This window comes from Dryobates pubescens, chromosome 3 (genome assembly GCF_014839835.1).
Source record: "Dryobates pubescens isolate bDryPub1 chromosome 3, bDryPub1.pri, whole genome shotgun sequence".
NCBI lineage: Eukaryota > Metazoa > Chordata > Aves > Piciformes > Picidae > Dryobates > Dryobates pubescens.
In genome coordinates, this window is record NC_071614.1 from 1,616,229 (window position 1) to 1,638,883 (window position 22,655).

The 22,655-nt window shown below is 49.5% G+C and overlaps 2 protein-coding genes across 6 annotated transcripts in view; one reads left to right on the top strand and one right to left on the bottom strand.

Moving 5' to 3' along the window:
* Positions 1–5,711, top strand: part of LOC104303507 (cytochrome P450 7B1) — a 93,780-nt gene extending 88,069 nt beyond the window's left edge. For 4 of the 5 annotated variants that reach the window (XM_054179154.1, XM_054179186.1, XM_054179178.1 and 1 more), the window contains 2 exons: positions 275–453; positions 4,771–5,711. In XM_054179154.1, coding sequence (XP_054035129.1) covers positions 275–453; positions 4,771–5,058 — 467 coding nt within the window. In that variant the 3' untranslated portion in view covers positions 5,059–5,711. The remainder of the gene's footprint in view (positions 1–274; positions 454–4,770) is intronic. The other variant, XM_054179162.1, reaches the window with a different exon arrangement.
* An 11,034-nt stretch (positions 5,712–16,745) lies between these two features.
* Positions 16,746–19,257, bottom strand: BHLHE22 (basic helix-loop-helix family member e22). Its single transcript, XM_054180189.1, has one exon. The coding sequence runs from the start codon at positions 18,358–18,360 to the stop codon at positions 17,431–17,433; it is 930 nt and encodes a 309-aa protein (XP_054036164.1). The 5' UTR covers positions 18,361–19,257; the 3' UTR covers positions 16,746–17,430.
* Between the last annotated feature and the right edge of the window lie 3,398 nt (positions 19,258–22,655).

Consider the following 22,655-nt stretch of genomic DNA (forward strand, 5'->3'; position numbering starts at 1 on the left):
CACCCCACACCCCCCCGTGGGGTTATTTATTGCCTCCTCCTGGCCTCTGCTTTACGTTTGCTTTGGTTTGTGGCTTGTTGGTTGTTGTGGCGTGGGGTTGGTTTTTTTCCCTTGTGGTGTTTTTTTGTTGTGTGTTTGGTTTTTTTTCCACCCTTTAGCCTGCCCTACTAAACCTGTCGAGACTCAGCAGCTGGAGCCATGTATAACTTCCAGTCATCTCCCATATTTCTGATGCTTTTCCCCCTCCCTCCCCTCCCCTTTTGTTTCATCGCAGAGAGCGCCTTAAACGAGAGTTTACGGATGTGCTCATCCTCCATGAACATCCGCATCAGCCAGGAGGATTTTGTGCTCAAGCTGGAAGGGAATCAAGGAGTTGGTTTGAGGAAAGGAGATTGGATAGCCCTTTACCCACAGATTTTGCACATGGACCCTGAGGTCTATGAAGATCCAAAGGTAAACACCCAGCTGGGGCTCCCCTTCCTACTCCAGGCACGTCGCAGCAGCCCAGCCTTTTGTGGTCTGTGGGGCTCGGTTGGTTTCTTGTGGTGGTTTAGGTTGGGGTTTTTTTAATGCTGTTCCTTCTTGTGGAACAAATCTTCCTACTTTCAGATGTATTTTCCAGCACCCTGCAGGTCAAAGGATTCATGGCCTGAAGAGAGAAATATGGTGATGAGACTGACTGCTGCTGCTTTGAAAGGAATTGACAATTGCACGTTGACCACCATAAACTTGAGGCTAAATGTGGGTTTTGTTTGGCAGTGGATCATTTGATACCCAAGGAGGGCTGAATAATAGAAGGTGGTTTAAATAGCAAATAATGTGGGCCATTGAGCTAAGTGCCCCCAAAGCATCATTGACTCCCTGAAGCCCTCTAATAGCAGTGTCTTCCCTCAGCCTTATGCTTTTTCACCTCCCTTCCTAGGGATTCACCCTTTCTTGATCAATTAGTTGAGTGCTGTGAACTTGAGGCTGTAAAGCTGTTGCTCCAGCGGAGCTGGCAGGGTAATTGTGTCATCTCCTTGTATTTTTCTCTGATGCAGGAGTTAATGAATATCAAAGACTCTAAATTAATCCATCCCTGCCTCAGCCTTGATGCAGCTTCACAAGTTCACCACCTGCATGCAAATTGAATAGGCCTCATCTTGGCAGAGTTGCTGCCCCGCAGTTGCTGGCCCCAGCCCAGGGTGCCATGGAGGAAGGGTGTGGGTGATGCTGAGGCTGGTAAATGTCTCCTCTGCCTGAGAGGCAAGGGCTCTGATCATCCCTTCCTCATCTCTTCTCATATGCAACAAGTGACAGAACAAGAGGAAAGGGCCTCAGGTTGTGCCAGGGGAAGCTCAGGTTGGATATTAGGAAAAACTTCCTCACAGAAAGGGTTCTCAGTCATTGGAAGGGGCTGTCCAGAGAGATCATGGAGTCACCACCCCTGGAGGAATCTGAAAGCCATGTGGATGTGGTGCTGAGGGCTGTGGTTTGGTGGCAGGTGCTTAGCAGTGGTGGTGGGATTGTGAGCTCTAGGTGAGCTGTTGGACTTGATCTCAAAGGTCTCTTCCAACCTCAACAGTTCTGTGATTCTATGATCCTGTGATCTTTGTGATCCTATGATTCCATGGTTGATGATCTCCAAGGTCCCTTCCAACATCAGCATCTCTATGGTGCTGTGATTGATGGTCTTGAAGGCCTTTTCCGACTGAAACGATTCTGTCATTCTAAAGAGTTGATTAATATTTCTGTCCTTAAAAAGTAACAACCAACAAATAAAGCCTTTTCTCATCTTACTCTTAGCACTTTATTTGGGAGAACATTATTGATTTGTCAAAAGTCCATCTGTTTAAGTCCTGGACCAAAAAGCATCAGTGTAGAAACGGATCCCCTCCCTCACCCAACGATTACCATATTTCCATTGCTTGCCTGTATCTGCTGAGGATCAGCTCTGCTCAGCTTTCACAGTACAGCTTCAGTTCATCTCTTCCCTCTCCTGGGTAGTGAATGAGCAATCCACACATTGCAGTGCATCCATTGCAGCACATGGGCCCTCTCGAGAAGTGGGGAAATCACTGTGCTGTTTGGTTCTTAAAATATGCAGCGTGCCTTCAACAATGACTACTGAGGGATCAGATAGAGATGGAGGATGAATTTTTTTGAAAGGTGCAGTCTTGAGCTTGTCATGTATTTAGGGAAAACTTTCCTGGGAAAACAGGCAGCTTGACGAGATAATTTTGTAGCAGTGCTTTTTCTCCTGGATACATAAATTTCAGCTCCAGCTATCTTCTGTGCTGGCACCGTGTTGTGTAAGTGGAAGCCTTGCACGGCTGACCTCTTTCTCTACTCATCAAAGCTTTTAAATCACTGAGGCAGATCTTTCCATCAAGTGGGTAAGTGAACCCCTAAACTTGGCCAATTCTGTGGAGCAGGTGAGGGGACTGGGGTTGGTTGTTCAGCCTGGAGAAGAGGAGGCTGAGGGGAGACCTCATTGCTCTACGCAATTCCCTGCAAGGAGGTTGGAGCGAGGTGGGTGTTCTTCTCCCTCATAACAAGTAATAGGATGAGAGGAAATGGCTTCAGGTTGCACCAGGGGAGGGTTAGGTTGGAGATAAGGGAAAATTTCTTCGTTGCAAGAGTGGTCAGGGATTGGCACAGGCTGCCCAGGGAGGTGGTGGAGTCCCCATCCCTGGAGGTGTTCAGGAAACCTGTGGCCATGGCACTTGGGGACGTTTATTTTTTCATTCAGAGCAGTTACAACTCTTAGGTGGCTCTTAAGATGACAAAGGAAGTATAAAGGTTGACCCAGTGTGTCTGTGTGTTCCATACCACACTTCTTAAGGGGCTCATCTTGTAGAAGCGTTGCAACAAGGTGAAGAGCTCCAGGTTGGGTTGGCTTGGGTGGGTTTTTTAAGCTATTGCAGTTCTTATTGAGCTGTGGAATTTTAGCCCAGCAGCATTTGCATTTCAGGAAGTGAAGTGAATCTTTTTTAAGGCAGAGGTGGTATTCTGGGCTTTCATTTGTTATTCTGCTGCTTCAGATGGAGCAATAACTTCCCAGGGGGAAAAAACCCTGCTGCTTCCTTCTGGCTGGGGTGTTCAAAGAGACTGAGAAGAGGTCCTTGTTAGTGGAAACACAGATTATCACCTTTGTGGAATCGGAGTCATTTTGGTTAGACGACCTTTCAGATCATCAGGTTTGCCAGATCACCACCAAACCATGGCCCTCAGCACCACATCTCCAGGGCTTTGAAACCCCTCCAGTGATGATGATTCCACCCCTACCCTGGGCAGCCTGGGCCAGGGCTCAATAACCCTTCTGGGGAGGAAATGGTTCGTCATGTGCAACCTAAACCTCTCCTGGCAGAACTTGAGGCTGCATCCTCTTGTCCTATCCCTTGTTACTTGGGAGAACAGACTGACCACCACCTGGCTCCAACCTCCCTTCAGGAAACTGTAGAGAGCCAGGTGGTCTCCCTCAGCCTTCTTTCCTCCAGGCTGAACACCCCCAGCTCCCTCAGCTGCTCCTCCCCAGCCCTGTCCTCAACCCTTCCCCAGCTTTGTTACCCCTCTCTGAACATGCTCCAGCCTCTCAACATCCGTCTTGGAGTGAGGGGCCAGGCCTCTGCCATTTAGAGAAGCAAGCTCTTGTTCTTTACCAGCCCAGGTTACCTCCCCTCCAGTGCACCTCATTTCCTTTTTCACTGACTGCCTCCCTTGCCCCCATTTCTTCTGCACTGGGTGGGTTTCAGATGCATCCCTCGGATGGGCAGATCAGTGTCAGTGCATTTTTCACTCTGCTGTGGGGTTTTTTTAATCAGTTGAGGTTGGTTTCTGTCTGACTGACTTGTTCCCAGCCAGCTCCAAATGGCTGCTGCTATAGCAGATGTATGCAAAGCAGGACAAAATGCTAATGAGTGACCATAAGCAAGAAGTGTCTGTCATTTTTATTCAAAGCATGCAGGAGGATTTTGTAAGTGGTTAATTTGCTGTTGACTGAGTGAGGATGCCAGATCTCCTTCATTCAAAAACACAAATTATCTCTAAACAGGGATCCTGCTACTGGAAACCAGTCTAGAAGATGTTCACTTTATGGGACTTGGGTTTTGGGTGCCAACCTCAAGCCTGGCTTGACAGCACCCTTTTTGTGATGGCGGTTGTCCCTGCTTTGCTCACAGCTTCTGGAGCAAAGCACTTGAAGGTCAGATGTGGCAAATTAAGCAGCAACCATCTCCAACCAAAGGGAAAATTGCCTGCAAAGCATCAGGTCTGGCTTTCAAATAATCTGCACCAGTGGGTGCAGAAGAAGGATGGGCTTTGCTCTTAGCTGGGGAGAGCAGGGCGGGTGCGAGGCATTAATTTATGCAGGATTGGGCAGATCATCCTTATTCATGCTGTGCACAGCACACTGAGCAGGGGTGATGCTGCTTCACCAGAAAATTGTCCTTCCACTGAGCTTCATTGTCCCTGCTCCCAAGCGCTCCAAAGCTAATTACCATCAATACCAGCCCCACCGCTCCGTGGGGCAGAGGGGAAGTTCCAAGGGGCTCCATGGGGAAGGGCTGAGCTAAGGAAGTAGATTTAAGGAGTGTGTTCTTCACAGGTTATGGGAGTTAATGAAACTGGAGCCAGCTGAATAGGAGAAGCTGTTGGCTCCTTGTCTTCCTCTCTCTCTTGTTCTCTGGGTCTCAGAAGCGCTCCTGCTGCACAGGCAAAGGGAGTGGTGTCGGTGCCTGCTTGGATCTCACACTGCCTTTCCCTCTCTCTCCCCCCCTCTCTCCTCTCCAGGAGTACAAGTTTGATCGATACATTGAGAATGGCAAGAAGAAAACCACCTTCTACAAGGCAGGAAGGAAACTGAAGTACTTCCTCATGCCCTTTGGCTCTGGGATCAGCATGTGCCCAGGGAGGTTCCTGGCAATGAACGAGATGAAGATGTTCCTTTTCTTGCTGTTGGCTCATTTCGATGTGGAACTAGCAGAGAACAAAGCTGTCAGACTTGATAACAGTCGGATGGGCCTTGGTATCCTCCTGCCAGACGTTGATATTGCCTTTCGCTACAAGCTAAGGTCCTGAAGAAAGTGAGTGGCTGCCTCTATGCCTTCTACTAATCTCCACCTTCATGTTTTGTCACTCAGCTTTGTGGTTTGGGACACATTTCCTTCTCCCTCTCTGCTTTTACCTCCTTCTTTTTTTGTGTCTAAGGAGAGAAGCCCTCAGGCTGGAGGTAGACATCAGATGTTGGAGACGTGCAACTTCCGTTTGTCCTGCTTCAAGTTGTGAGTAGTGAGGTGTGATGGGAAGAGTCTGACCAATAACCCAACATCCCTACAAGATGGACCCTCATGCTCTTGGCCATGAGCTGAGCAGGAGTTGTTTTGGACTCCAGAAGAAAATTCTTCCCCATGAGCACAGTCAGAGATTGGAATCATCTCCCAAGGGCAGCGGTGGAGTCCCCTCCACTGGACAGGTTTAAGGCTCAGTTTGCCAGAGTGCTGGGCCAGCTCATTTCAACCACACCATCACCTGCAAGGTTGGAGCAGATGATCCCTGGGGTCCCTTCCAACCTGGCATTCTGGGATTCTCTGCTGCCATTCAGGCCATTTAGGTGGTAAACAAGTTCCTCCTTGTTAGACTGGGAGGTCCCAGCCACCCACCATCTGGAGACATCTCAGCATCTGCTCATAGCTATGCAGCAGCAAGCAAGGAGGAACTGATTTCTTGGGGGGGGGGGGTGGGGGGGGGGGAGGGTGAAAGACTCTTTAGTGATGATTATTATTCTGGCTTTGATTTACTGTGTTCCCTTCGTGGTCTTGAGTGTCTCAGCCTTCATTTGGGAGATGTGATGGAAGCTGTGTGGGGTGGTGGGGGATGATCTGCAAGAATGTCTTGCTGGCAGCACATTTCTGACTTCATTTCTGTGTACTGAGGGTGAAGGCTTTGCTTGGCTTCTTTTTTGTTTTTTGGTGCAATGCAAGGAAATGAAAATCTGTGATTTTGGTTCCCCCTTAGCCCCCTCCCTTGTACTCATTGAGAGTCAGAAGGGAGGTTCTGTTGATTTTAATAGGCTCTGCATCAAGCCTAAATTATCTCTCCTGGCTTTTGAGCAAAAAAAAAAAGGGAGGAAATAGATGAGCCTGTTTGAAATGATTCTGTCAACTCAAAAATTACCTTCTGCTTTGTCAGTGACACATCCTTGGGTTTACTTGGATTATTCCTTGTGTTTGGTCATTTCTCCAAAAAGGCAAAAGAAGAAGAGGGCTTCAAGGGCCTAAAACTGCCTTTCAGTGGTGGTGTGCTGTGCTGAAGTTATGCACAGGCAGAGTGGTGTTTGGAAGCAGCCTTGTCTGTCTGCAAATCACAAAACAGGCCCTTCCCTGGGGCCAAAATCTGAGCAAGTGCAAAGCCTGGGCAGCCACAGAAGTTCTGTGTTCTGGCTGCCCAACCTGCTTCTGCAGGTGACCAGCTCCTGATTCAGACATGAATTGCCCAGTGTGTAGAATGTGAGGTTTTTCAAACCCTGTCTCTCTTCCCAGCCATCAGTTCAGGGACTGGTGAGGATACTTGTGGCTGTCCAGTCTCCATTGCCAGGGTGATAATTGTGATGGGACAGCAGCCATGTCTGTGGGCCTTGCCTTGTGTTCCCAAAAAAAAACATCTCTCTTTGGGGTGTGCCAGCATGAAATCAGAAATGTGCCATGGTGAAATCAGGAGTTCTGCTCTGCTCTAAAGTCCTTGGTGGCTGTGGATGGAAACTGTGACAAACATAGCAAGGATTGAAGTTATTTGTTGTTATTTGACTGGATCATCTCTGTGAGGAGGAAGGGCTGAGAGCCCTGGGGCTGTTGAGCCTGGAGAAGAGCAGCCCCAGTGGGGTTCTAGGTGGAAGGCAAGAGGCTGGGGCCAGACTCTTGTCAGTGGTGCCCAGGAACAGGACAAGGGGCAATGGGCACAAACTGGAACCCAGGAGATTCTATCTGAACAGGAGAAAGTTCTTTGGTGTGAGGGTGCTGGAGCCCTGGAGCAGGCTATTCAAGTTGTGAAGTCTTCTGTGGAGAGCTTCCAACCCCCCTTGGCCATTGTAATCCTGGGCAAGCTGCTGTGGGTGCCCTGCTTTAGCAGGGGGGTTGGACTGGATGATCTCCAGGGATCCCTTCCAACCCTCACTGTGCTGGGACCCTGGGATTCATGTCTGAGCCCCTGCATGTAAAGCACACACCCCTGATAAGCATCAGCAGAAAGGCTTTCAGAGATTAGCTCTGAGCAGAAAATTGTGGTTTTGTCAGGTCTATTGGATAAACATTTTCTCTTCATATATAATATCAATAATGCCTGAGTGTTGGAGTGCCCTGACATTAAATAGGCTTTGCAGTTGATTAAATGCTTTAACTTTGCTTCAGCATTTAATCAACAGCAAAAGCTGATTATTGCTTTGTGCCATGGAATAAAATGTGGTATTTTATGGAGGGATTCTTGTACTCGAGTCAGTTACTGCTGCAGTTACTCTGCAGGAGCTATTCCAGCCTCAGCCATAGCTCACAGCCCAGCTTGGACATTAGAGCTTGTTTTATTGAGAGAGGAGATGTCAAGCTCATCACACTGTTGAGTGTATTTATTCCATTATTGTTTCAATGGAAGCTGTGAAATGTCTCCTGCCCCAGTTGTGATCCATCTTCCTTTGGCATCCAACTTTGAAACCAACCTGAGGCAACTGCAAACATAACAGTGGATTGTTTAAAACTGAAGACTTTGTTGTTGTTGTTGTAGTGATAATTGTATTCTATTCTTAGGGTTTTGATTTAAAAGCATCCCAGGCTGCTGCATAATTTGGTAGGACACCATAGGGCTGTGCCAACTCATTAGTAATTTCAGATTAATTGCTGACCAGATCGTGCAGTGTCTGTTTGGAAAGTCCAAGGGACAGATTGTCTGCAAAGTCAGAGCCTTATGGAATGGTTTGGGTTGGAAGGGACCTTAGAGATCATCTGCTCCAACCTCCCCACCACGGGCAGGGAAGTGTCTCAGCTGGACTTGGTTGCTCAAGGCCTCATCCAGCCTGGCCTTGAACACCTCCAAGGAGAGGCCATCCACAACTGCCCTGGGCAGCCTGTTCCAGTGTCTCAGCACCTTCACTGTGAAGAATTTCCACCTAATGTCCAGTCTAAAGCTGCCCTTTTCCAGTTTAGATAGTGAATTAAATATGTAGGATATGCTTCCATTAAAAACACGAGAGAATCAAACTCTCTTGCCAGGAAAGCTCCATGGAGGCACTCGGAGGCCCTCGTCAGGATTGGGGAGCACTCATTACACTGCCCTGGCGCTGCGTAAGCTGTCACTGCCTGTGGCTATGTTCATAATATCATAGAATCACAATCATTTTAGTTGGAAAAGACCTTTAAGATCATCAGGTCCAACCATTCTCTAGCTCTACCAAGTCTGGTGCTAAATCATGTCCCTGAGCAGCACATCTCCACAGCTTTGAAACCTTGCCGGAGATGGGGACTCCACCACTGCCCTGAGCAGCCTGTTCCAGGCCTTGACAACCTTTTTGGTGTAGAAATTGTTCCTCATGTCCAACCTAAACCTCCCCTGATGCAACTTGGTGCTGTTCCCTCTTGTCCTGTCACATGTTCTGTGGGAGCAGAGACCAGTCCCACTCGGCTCTAACCTCTTTGCAGGCAGTTGTAGAGAGCCACAAGGTCTCCCCTCAGCCTCCTTTTCTCCAGACTAAACAAAATGCCACTCACAGAAAATAGATTTGGGCCTTTAGAGCGCCCAGGAGGAGAAGTGGCATCATCAACTCATCTGGATACTAAAATGTGATTGATTTTTTTTTCCCCCCCTTTATTATTACTCTAATTTTAACCCACAGAGGTTGCATGTTCTCCATTTCCATGGTGTCCCTCAGCCCTGCTAGGAGCTTTTGCCCCCCGTTAGGTGACTCAGAAGCCCAGGTTGGTCTTTGTGTACCTGCTGCCAATCAACCTTCCCCATCTCCTCCAGAAGATGCCTGTTGGAAGCTGTTCTTTACTTGGTGCTTTTCAGCTGATTTTTGGCATCATCCTGGGGAATTCCTGCTCTGTGAACTTCTCTTGTAGAGTTTTAAATGAACTTTTCTTTTGCAATTCCTGGAGAGCCTGGCAGTCAGAAGGTGGTGAATTGCCCTTCATTGTACAAACTGACATTCTGTGTGTAGCTAAATGAGGGTTAAGTTCTGCTGTAATTGTTAATTTCCATCGTTAAAGCTCTTAAAGGAGGAAATTCCCGAGCAAGAAAATGGAAACTTCATTATTTTACTCCTCTAACTCTTTATGTGAATTTTGTATTTCAAGCACACAATAAAAAAATCTCTATTTTAATACTGAATGCCTGGCTATGGTAGTTTAGTTTTTTCCCAGCTTGCTTATGCACTTTCCTCACAGATCCACAGCTCTTCCTTTCAATTTGATGTTATTTGTTCAGCAGGTTTTTTTCTGTTCATCTCAAAAGGTGTTTTTGCAAGGCGGGGGGAGTGAAGGTGGGCAAACCTTTAATCCAGCACTGAGATGGAGCAGGAAATGATCCAGTCTGGAAATGATCAAATGGGAGCAAATTTTTATCAGATGAGGAAAAAGGTGGGAAGTGGGGGGAGAAAGGCATTTCTGGCATCTTTAGGACATGATTCAAATTAGTCTAAAGGTCTGCAATCCACTCGCTATTCCCAAACACAGCTCCTGGGCTTTCCCTTCAATCCACTCACAATCCCCAAACACAGCTCCTGGGCTTCCCCTTCAATCCACTCACAATCCCCAAACACAGCTCCTGGGCTTTTCCTTCTGCAGACCTTTGTGTGGTACGAGATGCACCACCCCATGTGAAATAATCTGTCCTCTCCAATCAGTCATTTTGAAAGGGAAAGGGAGTGAAAAAATCATTGCAATACCCAGCCCTGTGCCCACAAAGCACAGCTTGGCTTTGCCAGGTACTGCTGTAGCCACCCTAAATCCTACAAGCAGGAGTTTGTCACAAAGGTGGTACCCTAAATGCTACAAGCAGGTGTTTAAAATGAAGGTTCTACCCTAAACCATCAGCATTTCTTCGTCTCTTCGTGCCAAAATGCTTGTCAGGGATGGCTGAGGGGGATAGCTGAAGATCCATCCTGGAAAAGACAGACCTGCAGTATTGTTCTGGGGCAGAGGAATGTGCTTTGTAACCCTGCAACTCATTGTACCCCAGATTGCATTAGAAGTTACTGAAGTTGATTAAGAAAAAGTAGCATTTGTGAGGGTTTTGGAGGTAGGTTTCCTAAGGGAGCTTTCTGGGAGGGTCTGAAAAATCACTTGGAGAAGGGGGGATGTTAATAGACCTCTTAACACTGTGTTTTATCTAACATTGAGTTTGACCCTGGGTGTTTTCTTCACTGCATTCTAAAATCATTCCAGGCATCAACTTCTGCCTGACAAACGCTTCATTCCTATGAACAGAGTTATTTTAGCTGTCAAACCACGAGAAGTCAAGTATTTTCCTGCTTGTCACCTAAACCAGCCCGTGGAGCCTGGCTGCTTGTGTCATGAAACCCCCAACAGAGCAGAAAAAAAATCATCTGAGGACAAAAACACCTCTTGAAAACTCTGCTTTGATAAAGTGTTGTGACCCTCAAGTCATTTTCTGTGTTTATAAACAATAACAGAACCGAAGAAATGGTTTATGCAGAAGTCTTTGAGTAGAAAATGATTGGTTTGGGTTGTTGTCTCATTTGAAAGCAAAGAATTAAACTCTAGTTGGGGTGGTTTATTATTTGCTGCTGTATGGGTGCAGCCTGTCCTGTGCATCAGGCTTGAGCCCAGGTGCTGAGGGTGTGTGGCTACATCACTTTAAAAGGCAGAAATCTGCTTTCCCTCCTAGCTCTTTACACCAAGATAAGTAGCCAAAGGAAGACTGAGCTCCAGCCATCCCTGCTAGGAGGTGAGCAGGGTCCTGTCCTGCAAGATTTTGTTAACCCCATTTTGACACTGACATGTTGGGTTGTGTTTCACCTTTCCTTCCTCCCCAAAAAAAGCTCCAGCAGCTGTGAGTGGGAAAAAAAAAAACTGAATGAAAGTCTCTGTTCTGGCTACAGGGGAAGCAAAGGGCTGTGCTCCCCAGCACTTCGTTTTCCCAACTACTTCTTTCTTCCTAGGAGTTTAGCTGCTACCCTTCTCCCGGAAGCAAGTCTTTCCCTGTCTCCTGGGCTCTTCCCAGCTCGTTGTTTTTTTCAATTGCTTTCTCAAAAATTAAAAAAAAAAAAAGGAAAAGAGAAGGAAAACCTTTACCGCAGCCTCTTGCAAAAGCAGCGTCGCAGGTGGCTGCAGCCGAAAGTGCCTCCTCGCTGCAGCTTCAAAGCCGAGAAGCGACCCGGAGTTAGTTGAGCTGGGGATGGAGGAAAGGGATGGAAGCACCGGGAAGGAATGCAGCCGTTCCGGGATGGCTCCAGGATGCGCTTCGGGATGCCCCGGCCGGCGGCGGGGAGGGACCTGAAACCCTCCCGCTCCCCTCAACTGCCCGGATCCCCTCCAAAAAGAAAACTGGAAGGGCTGGGATGGGGTGAAGAGAGATTCCTGCCGCCCCTTCCTAAAAGCAACCTGCTCTTGCAGGGATGCTGGGGTGGGAAAAGCTGGAGTACCCCCGAGAAGCTTCTAAGGGATGCGGTCTGGGAGAGTTTGGAGAGCTTCGGCTGGGGGAGAGGAGCTTTTTCCTCCCGAAAAGGCGATTGTTTGCCCCTAATCCTCAATTATGAGGGTTTAAAAAAAATAGTATTAGAGGGGCAATCTGTTCGGCAGCTCCTCGGGAGAAAGAATTGTTGCTTTAGGGAAGCGCCGGTCCCCTCCGTGCTGGATGGAGACGGGGATTTTAGGGCTGTCTCGCACTTTATGGCTGGCAGGAGAATTCTCAGCTTTGTCTCCCTTCAAAATCTCTCTTTCTCTTTATTGTTTCCTTTTAATCCGAGACAATTAGGGAAGGAAACGGTTCTATTTAATCTAAAAGACATCATTTCCCTGCAGCATCTCGGCTCGTTCCCAGAGCGGAGTTTCTTAGATGCGCATATCTATGAATTTAAAAATACAGCAGTAAAGTGCTTGAAACAGCCCATAAATTTGCTTCCTATTTTATTGCACCTCTCTGAATCAGGTGGAAGAGGACAAGGGCAACTAGGGGCTTGGGGAAGGATTTAACCCTTCCCGGGGATGAAGGACCAGCCAAGCCAGAACCAACCCAGCCGGTGGGATGGGAAGGAAGTGGCGGGGGGGCCCGAGGGGGCTGGGTGACACCGAGTTTCTGAGTGACCGCGGCGAAATGGGACTGGCTGCAGCTTTTTGCTCATTTAGCAGATGTCCTTTTTGCTGCTAGAGAGCCCCTGGGGCTGGGGGCTGGGGACCAGACCGGGAACCAGTGTGGGCTCCCTGGATCGGAATGGCAGCGGGGCGCTGGACAGCAGCCGGTTAACCCCTTCCTAAACCGAGCTCCACACTTCACAGGGAACCAACATTAAGGCTCCGGCAGGCTCCGGCAGCCCCTAGAGCATCCCCCTTACTCCACCCAGCGACACCAGCCCCTGGGTGGGGGGCAGCGCGGAACCCAACGCCACTTCCCCAAGTTTTGTCCCACTCCAACAAATTAAATCCTTGTTAAATCCTCGGGATCCCTCTGGCCTGTTGGCAGCGGCTGCGAGCAGAGTTACAAATTATGCTGGAGAGAGTCGCTGAGTCCTGAGCTCGTTTGTTTTAACACACCCCCCCTCACCAGCACCACCACCCAAAAATCAAGTGTTTAATTGCTGTAAAGTTTCCGAGCATGTGGATAATTTACTTTGACTGCTGCGTTTTAATTAAAAGCAAACTTATTTATGTTTCTGCTGTTTATATCGAGCCTTTTAATTACGTTTAGAGGCAGCGTCGAGCTTGCTTTTTTTTTTCCCTCCCTTTTTTTCCCCCCCTCTTTTCCCCTAAATCACATTTTCATTAAAGGTTTTAATAAGAAAACTCACTTGACCACTATTCATTACCGAGTCCCCTTCCATGCACACAAGTTCACTTACCCATTCATTTATTCACTTACTCATTCCAGCAGATCCTGCTAGCAGGGATGTGAACACTCATAATTATTTGTCAAAGTCTGGGAAGTGCATTATCCCTTCTTCTCCCGGTAATTAGTTACCATAGCATCTAATACGTAAATGTGCCCAGAGCACACCATTAACAGTTAAGCGGAGGATTCAATTTAACACATGATTATATCTTTCATAAGTCATTACATTAGGAAAGCCAATGTCACTCATGCTGGGACGATTTCAGGGGGGGGAAAAAAGGAGTGATGGGGACACACGCGCACACAGAAGGAGCCGTCGGGGCAGAGTTGGGAATGGGGCAGCAGGTCTTTTGGAGGGGGACATGTTCACTTCTGGGTGACAGCGATCTAGCAAGCGTTAAGAGGGGCGGGGGAGCCTCTCTCCACACCCTCTGCCCAGGGACTGCCTTCGTGTGGCTTCCCTGGCGCAGAAGGGACAGGAGCTATGGGCCGGCAGGGACAGCATCGGCAGCAGCTCCTCTCCCCCCGCTCCGAATCAAGCCAGAAGGGGAGCAGACGAGCCCAAAGCTGGGCGGTTGAGGGATTTCAAGCGTTTCCATTCCACTCCTCATCGCTCGAAGTGGCGGAGAACGGAGCCAGCGCCCGATGCTTCACAGACGGCAGCAGCCGCCCGGGCTCCGCAGACTCGGGGAGGGACTAGCCCTGGCCCCGCACCCCGGGAGGCAGAATATGGGCCCCCCACATCCCTTTAACTTCCCCCTAACCCAGATCCTGACTTCTCCAAGAGTTTGCTGGGACCTCGTCGGCTTTCCCCTGCCCTGTCCCACAGCCGGGCAGAGCCGAGCATCACCCACTCCTTCCAACTCCTCTTTCCCGGGAAAACTGCTCGGGAAGCAGGGATATTAAGCGGTAAATCTTGCAGCAAATGTGTCCTGCGATGCTGTGTGGCACTGTCACACACACACACACCACGCCAAGCTGGTGGCGGTGCTTAATTCCTAATCAGAATGATGGACAGCAGAGACAGAACAATACAAACTAATGGCTGTGGTGCTGATCACTTTACCCCTTGATTAAAGACACCCAATTATGGCGCAGAACAGTGTCGTAATTATGTTCCTTAATCACATCCAGGAGGTTTAATTGCCTTAACGATGTGTTTCATTAAATGAATTTAGGTATTATAGTCGACAGTTTTCATACACAGTTGTTTTCAAATTAACATAATATTAGACATCGTCATGGAAATTGTTTTAATAATCATAATTAGACGCACCCAGCCTTTGTCTAGGAAATGCTGAGAGACGCTTCTCCCTCTGCCTGGGGGCTGCTGAGCCCACCCTCTCCGGGCTGCCTTCCCACAGCTCCCTGGCACTTTACAGTTATGTTTCCTGAAAAGTTACAGGTTCTGATTAATCTTTTTTGATGGGAAGTGGAGCAGAAAATATTTATTCCCCCCCCCTTCCCCTTTCCGCCCCCCCCCGCATCCTCTCCTACCCCCGCCTCTGGAGCTGCCGTTGGGAGAGGAGACTTCTCGCATACCCTAGAAGGGAGGGGGACTCCCCACATCTAAGGATCAGTGCTGGGGAGCTACTTGCCCCTCCTGCCCGCAGGTTTGGCGAAGAGTCCATGAGGGGCTGTGCGGCTCCCAAACTTGGGAGGAGGTAGGGAGGAGGTTCCACGGAGTCCTCCCGGAGAAAGGCACAGTGGGGGACAAACCGTCCCTTTCCTTGGGACACCCTGAACTGGGAAGGGGGTGCTGGGGGGAGGGGTGTGTGTGCGTGCATTCAGAGCAAGGAAAGGAAAAGATTCCCCCTCCCATCCACCTCCTTAAGTGCGGAGCTGGAGACTTAACAAAGCGCAGAGTAATCCAAGCGTTTGTTCAAAATATTTTAATAAAGATTCTTTCCGACATAGATACACATAGAAACGATCGTACAGTGCTGTCATCGGCTGATTGACCTATTTAATATATATCACTCTTTACACATCCGTGACCTGCCAACAGATCCATCATGGCTCCTATTTTGCCATCCAACCTGACAGTCCGAATTTGTATTATCTGCAAGTAGTGGAAAATAGCAGGACTCAGGGTTGAAAAGGGGAGGGGGGGGAGATGAAAAGAAACTCGGGAAGGAGGGAACAGAAAGAAAAGGAAGGTGTGGGGGGGGGTGGGGGGAGAAAGGAAAAAGGGAAGAAAAATATTAAAGGGGAAGGGAAATATTAAAGGGGAAGGGAAATATTAAAGGGAAAAGAAAAATATTAAAGAGGAAAGAAAAATATTAAAGGGAAAGGAAAAATATTAAAGGGAAAGGAAAAATATTAAAGGGAAAGGGGGAAAAGGGTTTTAAAAAAAAAAGAAAGAAAAGAGGGGAAGAAGAAAGAAAAGAGAGGGAAAAAGAAAGAAGTGGGGGGAAGGTGGGGGGGGAGGGGAAGAAAGGGGGGCAAAAATAAAAAGAATAAATCTTGATTTACGAGTGGCAGAGACAACCACCCAGCCATGCAAACTCAAACCGAAGGCTCACTTTGGGTAAATAGCTACTTCTTGCTTTTCATCTCTCGGTTTGTTTTTTTTAATTATTATTTCTTCTTTGCTTCCAAAACAACCCAACCCCCCCCCCCCCCCCCCCCCCCCCCCGCCACACCCCACACACCCCTCCCCAGAGGAAAATAATGAAAACAGGTAAAACAGAAAAGAGAAGAAATCCACGCGTTCCGTAAACCAGCCTAAAGTATTTTAAAGTATTTCAAGTTCGAAGAACCGTCCACAGCCAGAAGAATTTACACACACGTTACGAGCGGCTTAAGTGATGCCTCTAAAGAAACAGCGCCTGGGAAAACATTGGCTTGGCAAAGTCTTCCTCCAGCAGCTATTGCTCCTGATGGTGCCTTGGAAAAGTTAATAGCTATTCCCTGTCCTAGAGCAAAAAGAAACCAAACCAAAAACACCCAAGATGCCCTCTCCAAAAAAAAAAAAATCGGTTGGTTGAGCAGTTAAGAATAGACCTTTCCTCTTCATTTTTGGACTGAAGCAATTTATTAAAGCTCAATTTAAATACAGGGATGATGCAACTTAAAAAAAAATAATAATAATTAAAAAAATAATAAAAAATAGAGGGAAAAAAAAAAATAAAGGGATCCAGGTGACCTTTCATCAACCCAAGCAGCTCGGATACAGCAACAGTTCCGCTTATTTGTTGGCAAAGAAACGTTTTCAAAACCACTTGGCACACAGGTTTAGGTTAATCCATCAACAAGAGTTTGAGAAGCATTTTAAAGTCACCGCACAGAAGCCCCCCCTTTCCCCCCTCCCCTCCGCTCCCCCTCCCCCCCCCCCCCCCCCCCCCCCCCCCCCGCCGTGACCTTAACGCAGGATTAAATATTGTTGGCGTGGAAGGGTCAAGTGAAAGAAGAAGAACAAATAAATAGCGTGTCTCGTTTACACATCATTGCGAAGTGGGAAGAAACAAGGTGCACAGAAATAGTTCTCTCTTCCCCCCCTTTTTTTTTTTTCCTTTTTTTTTTTCCCTTTCCTTTTTTTTTTAATTATTTTTAATTATTTTTTTTTTACTATAAATGCGATACTTTCAGCCACACGGAAGAGGGAGGAAGGGGGTTGATCATCGGTTATTTCTTTTTTACTTTTCCTTTTTTTTTTTTTAATATTTTTTTAACGCTCTCGATTTTTTTTTTTAAATTTATTTTCTTTTTTCTTTTCTTTTCTTTCTTTTTTTTTTTTTAACCTCACTCTCACCGAACTTTGCGCATTTGCACGGGATCAAAGTTTGGAGACGATAAAAAATACAAAGTCTTCTCATAGCAATGGTCCGAGTCTCTTTTGTTTCTGCGAGTCGCTTTAAATAATAAGTTTACATTTCAAGTTTGTTTTGTTTCCTGGCTCAGAATAATAATAATAATAATAATAATACTGCTAATAATAATTAAAAAAAAAATCATCTATGCTGAAGTGCCCTCTCTGATTTGTCCCATCCACCTCCACCCCTGGCCCCATTCCCTCACCGGGAGACAGACCGGGGCTGGGGAGCTGCTCTGCGTCCCTCTCCCCATCCTAACCCCGGCTCCCAGCCCATCCTCGGCCTCTCTTTTGTCCGGACGAGCAGAGGGCGGCCCGTAAGAGCAGCCCCCCCCAGCACTCCTGGGGCCGAGGAGTCTTCCCCACGGTCCCCCCGCCGCCCCTCCCCGGTGCCGCCCGCGCTCTGTCTGCCATCGCGGTCCCGAGGAAATGAAGAAGGAAGCGAGTCGAGGCCGGAAGGAGGGAAACGGGGTCGGGGCAGCTCTCAGTCCATCCGCTGCTCCCGGTCCGGATCCCGGCCGCCAGTTGTCGCCGCTCCCAGGGGTCGCGGCGGCTGCGGGCAGCGAGGGGGACAACGGCAGCGGCATCACTTAAGGCTTCTCCGTGCACTGTTTGCAGAGGCTGGAGGAGACACTGTTGAAAATGGCACATTTCTCGGGGCAGGAGGTGGCGGGAGGCAGCCCGGCGCTGAAGGGGTACCCGGCCGCCTGCTCGTAGGCTCCGAGGGCGGGATGAAGAGCGGCCGCCGCCGCCGCTGCCGCCGCCGCCGAGCTGGGTAAAGAAGCCGCTGAGATAGCTTGACCTTGATTGAGATAAGCCACCAACCTCCTCATCTCCTCCAGGGCCTGCGCCTGCATCAGGATGTAGTTCTTGGCCAGGAGGAGCGTGGCGATCTTGGAGAGCTTCCTGACCGAGGGGCTGTGGGCGTAGGGGATGACGGCCCGCAGCTCGTCCAGAGCGTCGTTCAGGTCGTGCATCCGTCGCCGCTCCCGCGCGTTGATGTTCAGCCGCAGAGCTTTCTGCTCCTTCGACTTCTTGCTGCCGCCGTGCCCGTGGCTGTTGGAGCAGCCGCCCTCGCTCGCCTTCAGCCCCCCTCCTCCTCCTCCGCCGCCGCCGCCCCCCCCACCTCCGCCACCGCCACCGCCCGCCGCCGGCGAAGCCACTCGCGGGTCCCCCCCGGCTCCTCTCAGCACCAACTCGCAGCGACCGTCGCTGTCGTCGTCGGGGCTCTGCTCGCCGCCGCTGCTCTCGGCCACCGAGCTGCGGCTGGTGCTTTCGCCGTACTTGAGACACACGGAGCCCGGCGGCAGAGCCAGCGGGTCCCCGCCGACACCGGCTGCCAGCAGCCCCTCGGGCTCCGCCGCTTCGTAGCAAGCGAGAGGCGAAGGTTGCCGGTCGCGGGGGTGGGAGAGGTCGAGCCCCGGGGGTGAACGGAAGGCGGATTCCATGCGCTTGGCCGAGGCGGCGAGGCTCTTGTGGAAGAGGTCTTCTTCTGCGGGCAGCCCCAGCGCCCGCTCCATCGGTGCCCCGCTCGCCGCCGCCGCCTCCTCCTTCTCCTCCTCTTCCTCCTCCTCCTCCGCCCCCCTCAGCTCCCGGCCCGCTCCTCCAAGGCTCCTCTCCTCGGCGGGCGGCTCCCAGGGAGTCCCCGCTGCTCACAAATCGCTTCCCGCTTGCTCCCGGTACCCGGCGGTGCGGATGCTCCTGCTCCGGTGGTGGCTCCGGTGGACAGCTCCGGTGATGACTGGAGCTCTGTTTGCGGCTCCGGTTGCAGCTCCGGCTCCGGCTCGCCCTCAGCAGGCTCCTCGCTGGGGCATTGTGCGTTGCCAGCCCAACCGCTTCTACCGTTTATCTTGCTTGGATTCACCTTCAAGAGATTTCCGGAGCCATCAAGCAGCAGCAGCGGCGGCGGCGGAGGACGGGGGAGTCTTTTACATCATTATCTCGGAGAGTAGGTTATTATGAGGAAGAGTCGCCTGTTGGGACAGAGCTTTCTACCCAATCAGGTTAACGTTTTAATTAATAGGATTAAAACGGTAACAAACAATCCCAGGCGCTATCTGGCCCTGAGTCTGAATAGTTTCATTTCCCAGGTCTGGAGACAGGCAGCAGCTAGAGCTTTATAAGAGGCGCCTGCTCCATTCTTCTCCCTGCCATCTGTATACACAGCTTAACGCATATGTTTGCAAGACGTTGTGTCCTGTTAGTAACCCAACAACTGCCTTTAGCTTGACATGTGTGGCGACTTTCACTCATCAATGAGCACACTAAAAGCCCTGCTTAGATCGAAGGATGTTCTTTGCCTCCTTCAGCAAATTACAGCCCTGCGCTGCGGGGAGAGGGGGGAAAAAAAAAAAGGGAAAAAAAAAGAAACCCAACAAAAAACCCAACCCCACACAACCCACCCGCTGCCAGCACTTCCCCTGCCCAGCGCTGCCAGCAGACTTCTGCTAACTTACCCGTGGAGTCAGGAGTGACACCCCCCACCCCAGCCCACCCACCCCTTGCATTTACATTAACTTGAAGCCCCCTCCCACCAGCCTTGGCGAAAAGCAGAGCCTGGGAAGTAATAATAATAGTAATAAATTAATAAACCCCAAACCAACCACGAACGGTCCCCAGCCTCCCCACCCGCCAGCCTCCCCCCCCTACCAAAGGGACCCCAAACTACAGGGAGGTTCCCCCTCTCCTCTCCTCCTTCTCCCCTTTCCTTGAGATTTGCCTCTTTTCAGTGATCATCCGCCTCAAATACAAACCCAAAACAAACCACAAAAAACCAAACCACAAAGCTCCATCTTATGAATGACCTGGTCTGGGGAGGAGGGAGGGCGGGGGGAGAAAGAGCAAACACACCCCCGCCCCCCACCCAGCTCCCCCCTCCCCCCCCCCACTTTATTTATTAACATTGACCAATTCTTTGCAGTTTCACCCCAGCATCCTCCCATCCCTCCGGCGACTCCGGGAGCATCCTGCTCCGCTCTTCAACACCGGGGTGCCACCGTCTGTGTCTGGACGAGAACAGACTCGGTTCCCCCAGTTCTCCCGATTCTCTACTCTCCTCCCCAGGGACTTCTCCTCGGGCACACGCTCTCCTGAGCTCTCCCAGGAGCTTGAATTGGCATCACCCCGAGGGCTGGCATGAATTTTGTCCCATTGCTCCTCTGATACTGGAGACGAGCATCTTGTTCTGGCTCTACTGTCATCGCTCCGAATATTTAGTGGTGGGTTTCCCTTCTTCTCACACCAGTAGAAACAATATTTCCCAACACTCCCAGTAAATCCTTCTTATGTGGCAGAATTACCGAAGGCTATGAAATTTGGGTTTTGGGGGGTGGTTTCTCTGGTTTCATGGTTTCATTAAAACCCTTTTAATTGTGGCTTTCGGAGTTGGCCCCAGGTGTTGGGCTCTTTTCATTACATTTTGCTCTAATGTGATGAAATTCTAATTCTCTCCTTACCATATGGTTAAATTTCCCCACTGAGAATTAGTTGAAAAAGGAGAAATAATCTATTAATCTCTGTAATAGATTCACAAATGAGGTTCGCCACAGAACCTGGGTTTGAATGGTAATATCCGAACAGTTGGGTGCCTTGTTTCGGGAAAGAAAGGAATCAGGCGACAACAGAAAACGTTTGAATTTTTCACCTGGAAAAAGAATGAAAAGGAGCCAAGCTGCAGATTCCTGAGTCATTGCCTGAGATTTCAGCTAGCGAGGGGACAAGTACAGCACAGCCCCTTCCTCGCCTCGTGTCTCCCCAGTAGAGGAGGACAACACAAGCCGAGCCCTCCAAAAAAAGATGGGGGGGGTCCTCACCTCCTCCCACCCCTTTCGCCCTCCCCTTTGGCTGCTGCGCTTGTCCCTGGTCGCCGTCCAAGCGCAGTGTCACCGAGCTCCGAGCTCTCCTCCCCCTTTCCCAGGGCTGCCACCGTTAACCTCCATCATTATTAATCCGAAGGCATTTCAGCTTTATTGTTTGCCAATTAGCAACTTCATTATTGTATTTTTTTCCCCCTCGGATCACGGGCAAAGAGCTTTACCATCGCATCAGGGCTTTAGAGTGATCTTTGCTTTAGTTATTTTTATTATTTAATCCATTTAATATCCAATTTGTAAAACTCCCGTGGTGATGGATACTTGCATCAGCTGGTGTTTAAAGGGGACACCTCACCCCTCGCACTTTTATTCCTCCTCCGGCTCCACCTCCCCGCTGAGCTGGGGGTTCAGGAGTGTTACTCTTCCTCCCATCTTCTTCTTTTTCTCTGCAGTTTTGGGAGGAGAGGTCCCGGCCGCCTCCTCTTCTCCTTCGCTCGCTCAGATTTGAGCTCTGTGCCTGAATTTTCTCTCTCCTCGTCTAAGCTTTCTGCTCATCCCTGTCCACCCGTCAGTCTGCCTGCTGCTGATCTCCCTGTGGACCTGTCCTTGCCCGTCCGTTCAACCCCCTCACTTTTGCTTTTATTTCTCCCGTTCCTTCTGAGTCTTCATCCTTCCCTTTCTCTTTCTTTGTGGGTCTTCATCCCTTCTTTTCCCCTTATTTATAGGTCTTAATCCTTCCCTTTTCTTTCACGATCTTCATCCTTTCCCTTTCTGGCTCTGTTCTTTCCTTTTGTGTCTTCACCCTTTCTCTTCTTTCCCTTTCCTTCTGGGTATTCACCCTTCCCTTTCCCTTTCTTTCTTGGTCTCCCTGGATCTTCTGGTCCTTGAGACATGGACACATCCCACTCATCTCACCAGTGTGCTCATCGGTGACTCTGCAGCGCTTTAACGATGCCAACTTTCTTTCAAACTTTCTCTTGGAGGGGAGAGGGAGGGAGAGGAACGTGGAGGAGGCTCCCCAGGACCCGTTCGTTGTGATTTGTCTCTTTTGCCCCTACTTCCCAAAGCAGTGGCTGTTTAGCAGTCCACGGGAACTTGGGTTTAGAAGCAGGCAGAATTTATAGAAGCTTTAAATGCGGGGCTTATAAAAATACCGAGGAATGGTCTTTGAGGTTTATGCACTCGTAAACTTCTGCTGATTGCTCCTGGGAAGTTGTCAGGCATTTAACACCGCGTTTATCTTACAGAGCAATCAAAACACATCTGCCCAGCGTCTCGTTACCTGCTTTAATTGGACCGCAGCCCTCTACTACCAGCTCCACTACATTTGGGTCGTTTTTTTCGGGAAAGAAGTCCAAGGGCAGAGCTGGGATGCTCCAGAGCAACCCCCATCTTCCCCCGGGAGAGGCCAGGCATAGACCAGCCCTGGGGGAGGAAGTAGGCTGAAGGATCCCAGAATACATCCTATTTTCCGTGGTGTCTTTCACAAGATCTACTCGAAAGTCATTTTGTCTTTCTCCCCACCTTGGAGAGAAATGAATCCCCCTTTCCCTCTGCCCAGGGCTGGGCTGAAAAGCCTCCTGGTAGGATGCTCTCCAGACTTTCTCTAAAGGTGTCCAGGAGCTGAATGGCTGGAGAGGTAGATTGGAGTCAGATGAAGGCTGGGGGCTTGCGATCACCCCAGAAGTTACCAGTCCTCCTCATCCCCGAGTCCCTCCTGCCTGCAGCACAGGAAAGAGCAGAACCACAGGAGATTCCCGGCTTTCCCAGTGCTGAACCAAACCTCTGTGAGAGCTTTTTTGGTGTGGGTTTTTTTTTGATGCAGCTGCTCCTGTGCTTACTTCAATCGTGGACAAACTTTATTTAAGTTCAAGATGAAGAAAAGACCAAAAAATAAAGATAACGACACCCTCGTGACATTCGTTCCTAATCCAAACCTCCTCAGGAGGTGGCCTCAGGAATTCCTGGTGAATTCCCAGTCTGGGAAGTGTTCCCAGCAGGAG